Raw genomic sequence first — 4,208 nt, 5'->3', positions numbered from 1 at the left:
TCAGGACACAAGAAAGGTTCAGAAATCTGGGAGCAAAGTAGTCACAACCAAACCTATGACAAACTAACAGCTGAAACACACAGGGTCTAACCTACTTAGCTCTTGCAATATGAACTCTGAGATAACAAAATATGTAAAAATTTCCAAGAGATTAAGAGAACAGGAGAAATCACCTATCCATAAACTTTAGAAGAACCATGAATAGCTAATTATTTCTGGTCTTTTGCTATCCATGATATAGATTGAGAGTTATGGTCTTTGGAAAGCCTCTCTATACATCCCTCCAGCTCCTCTCTACCTCCTTTCTGATTCACATCAGCACCCTAGCATACTCTCACAGGCATCCTTTGCTCGACCAGAAACTAAAAAGTAAAAGAACATCAAAGTCATAAAGGATCTTAGAGATTATTCCAAAAAAACTACCATAAAGAAGACACAAATCTAGAAAGAGAAATGGATTTTTACAAACTCACATAGCCAGTACCTGCCAGAGCTAGGGTCGAATCCCAGGACTCCTGACGCTCAGCCCAGTGTCCTTTCCCCATAATCATCCCAATTCTTATATAGCTTCAGTAATATGAAATTTCTGGGTTCCAGGAGCAGAAGAAATTGAGTCTGGCCTTGGAGACAGTTATTTTTGCATCATTTTCTTCGTATGTTTCTGTCTTTAGCCACTCACTTCCCTTATTTAAGGGTACCTGAAAAATCTTAGTTCAGAAATGCATACCTCTATTTTTCTTCTCAACTTCCTCTCCAATGTGTTAATGATGCCTCAAAGACATCATTGGTAACACAGTAGAGAGTCCCATGACTCATTTTTTTCTTCTTTTTCAGTCTTATCATTTTCTCACTGTGAACTATGAGTCAAGCTAATCTCACAGGGCCTGAGTGTCCACATCTATCAAAGATTACAGAGTAAATGGATGTAAAGTTCTCTGCAGGGTACCTAGCACATTGCATATGTTCAATAAGTATTCGTTTTGTCTCTCAATATTACTTTATTTCTATTCATCTATCCTGACAACCCACCACGTTAGTGGTGCCAGGGTATGGGATGAGGTGTAATCCTAGTACTATCAGGTATCCTTCTTTCCACAAATACTAACGCTTAAGTCTCCAGGGCCAGAATTACTTTGGCCCTGCCCTAAACAGAATCATGCTTTCAGTCTGGTTTCTTTTCCTTCTCTTTCTGTTATCTTTACATTAGCTCAGTCCTCTTCTATGGTTTCCAGTTACATTCTACGAGGCTCTGTATGAAGATTGGTGTTATAGTTAGATGGGAGAAACAGGAGACAAACAAGATTGATCAGTCCTGGATCCCAAGGAATCACAATTCTGGAGGGAACAGGCATGCACAGGCTGAGCTCTGAGACCAGAAGGGACATAATCAGTGTAAAACACATGCTGGGAACCATAGCTCATGTAAGTTCTGTACTGCTGGGGAAAATTCAAAAATGCTACCTAGAGTGACACTGCTGCACTGCACACCATCCTAGCATCTCCGTCACTTTCAGATAGCTAGGGTTCCCCTTCCTCCTCCATTCCCATCAGAGAGAACTCTGAGAGCATCGTCTGACCTTGCTGTGTTAGCGGTTGAAGAAGAAGGAGACAGAGAAAAGGGGGGTATGGATTTCTAGAGCCCTTCTTTCTAAAGGAGGATACGCTCTAAGCCTAAAACATGTCTGTGAGGTGAAAAGCCTTCCAGCCTTCTCCATCCCTATTTACCATGGACCAATGACCATGAAAGCCTTTCACAAACATCTGAATTATAGGATAATAAATGCTATAATTACTCTTACAGAGAAATAACTGTAGGAGTTTAATACTTGGGTGACAGTATAAGAAAAATTGTGAGTAAATACAATGCATGAGGGTTTAGAAGAGTGCTATGTGGGTGAGTGGATTAACAACTGTGAGAAGTCTGCAAGCATGTGGACAGAAGTGTTGTGCAAATAAACAAATCTGTGTGTATACCTGAGTGTACACACATAGAAATGCTGCATGTGACGGTGCAGACTGAATACGAGCATGACAAGACATGTGCATGTTAAAGGGTGTAAAGATCAAGAGGGATTGTGTGGATGTATTTGTACAATAAGAGTAAAAATATGAGAGATGGAGAGAGTGTGTGGCAGAGTGCTGTTGGAGTATAGTAAGATCCAGTATAAAGCTGCTGTGAATATGTGGATATGTCTATGTGAGTAATGGGTATTTTGAGAGTACATGTGACTGTGTAAGGTTGTGATAGTTTGTATTTGGAAAAATTTCCTCCCACAGACTAAAAGTTAGTGTGCCAATGCTATACATAATGGAATGAATATTCCTTTTATATTTGTGTAGAATATTTAGGGAAGAAAACTCAATTCTTCTAAAAACAGAAACAGCTATGTGCCTTTGCACAAATATGTGTATTTTTTGTTTGTTTTTGTTCGGTTTTTTTGCAGCAACTCTGCCGCTGAAAAGCTGATGTCCAGAGGCAACTATTTCCACACTCTCCTGCCCCTTCCCCTCTCCATCCAAGCACATATCATAATTCAAAACATCTCTGGGGAGTTCTCTCATTAATAACAACACATCTGAATTAAACAACATTTTCAGGAAAATATTTAAATACTTCCCAGAGCTATTGATGACTCAAATTCCTGACTTTCTTCTATCATAACTATCTGCAAATTATAGTTAACATATTTCTATTGAATGATGCTTATAAAGCACATCAAGGTTGTAAATAACATAGTTTAAGCACTTTCCTTGTAGCTAATTGACATTATCAAAATATTTGTCAGTGTCTTCTTTCTTGCATAAAACAGAGGGAAATCTCAGCCTGTAGCCTGATGATCATAAAATATGAAGAAAAGAAGTTTGCTTGAACTGTCTGCAAACCACTGATTTCAAGAGTGCATCAGTTTCCAACTGCATATACATCGTTGGTATGTCCCTTCTTGTTTTCTTGTCTTCCATTAAGTGCTACTTTTAGAATTCTTCAAATCAGAAGATCTGGCCCTGAAAAGTGCCCAAAGTTACTCCTGCCATGGGATGGTTCAATGTCACTCACCCTGCTTTCTTCCTCCTGACCGGTATCCCTGGTCTGGAGAGCTCTCACTCCTGGCTGGCAGGGCCCCTCTGCGTGATGTATGCTGTGGCTCTTGGTGGGAACATGGTGATCCTGCAAGCTGTGCGGGTGGAGCCCAGACTCCATGAGCCCATGTACTACTTCCTGTCCATGTTGTCTTTCAGTGATGTGGCCATGTCCCTGGCTACACTGCCCACTGTACTCAGAACCTTCTGCCTCGATGCCCGAAATATTGCTTTTGATGCCTGCCTAATCCAGATGTTTCTAATTCATTCCTTCTCCATGATGGAGTCAGGTATTCTGCTGGCCATGAGTTTTGACCGCTATGTGGCCATTTGTGATCCCTTGCGCTATGCCACTGTGCTCACCAATGAAGTCATTGCTGGGATAGGTTTAGCTGTGACTGCCCGGAGCTTCATCACCCTCTTCCCACTTCCCTTCCTTATCAAGAGGCTGCCTATCTGCAAGTCGAATGTTCTTTCTCACTCCTACTGCCTACACCCTGACATGATGAAGCTTGCTTGCTCAGAAATTACTGTCAACAGCATCTATGGACTCTTTGTTCTTGTATCCACCTTTGGCATAGACCTGTTTTTTATATTCCTCTCCTATGTGCTGATTCTGCGCTCTGTCATGGGCATTACTTCCCGTGAGGGACGCCTCAAAGCTCTGAACACATGTGTGTCACATATCCTGGCTGTACTTGCATTTTACGTGCCAATGATTGGGGTCTCCACAGTGCACCGTTTTGGGAAGCATGCTCCACGCTATATACACATCATGATGTCGAATGTCTACCTGTTTGTGCCTCCTGTACTCAACCCTTTCATCTATAGTGCCAAGACAAAGGAGATCCGCCAAGCCATTGTCCGCATGTTTCACCGCCTCAAAATATGACTTTCCCCTTTGGTTTTTGGATCTAATGTTTATTGTCGCCATAGGCTCTCATCAGTAACAGGGGCATCATCATCATCATCATCACAAAGTATAAAAAAGATGTATGTACTGGGGGAAATTAAAAGAGCAGGAAGTGAAGATGTAAAACTTGTAACACAAAACGAGACGTTCCGAATGCATAGTACACTCAGTAAACACCAACAGCATTGATAGTTAAAAATTGGAGGCAATTGAATGA

The 4,208-nt window shown here is 41.3% G+C and overlaps 1 protein-coding gene across 1 annotated transcript; it reads left to right on the top strand.

Moving 5' to 3' along the window:
* Nucleotides 1-3,031: 3,031 nt before the first annotated feature.
* Nucleotides 3,032-3,970, top strand: LOC105883497 (olfactory receptor 51I2). The gene has a single exon (XM_012786622.2). It carries the CDS (start codon nucleotides 3,032-3,034, stop codon nucleotides 3,968-3,970), a length of 939 nt encoding a protein of 312 aa, XP_012642076.1.
* The last annotated feature ends 238 nt before the right edge of the window (nucleotides 3,971-4,208 follow it).

Source organism: Microcebus murinus, chromosome 4 (genome assembly GCF_040939455.1).
Source record: "Microcebus murinus isolate Inina chromosome 4, M.murinus_Inina_mat1.0, whole genome shotgun sequence".
NCBI classification, from domain to species: Eukaryota; Metazoa; Chordata; class Mammalia; order Primates; family Cheirogaleidae; genus Microcebus; species Microcebus murinus.
Note: the sequence above shows the minus strand (reverse complement) of the source record. Positions and strands in the feature narration are given on the sequence as shown.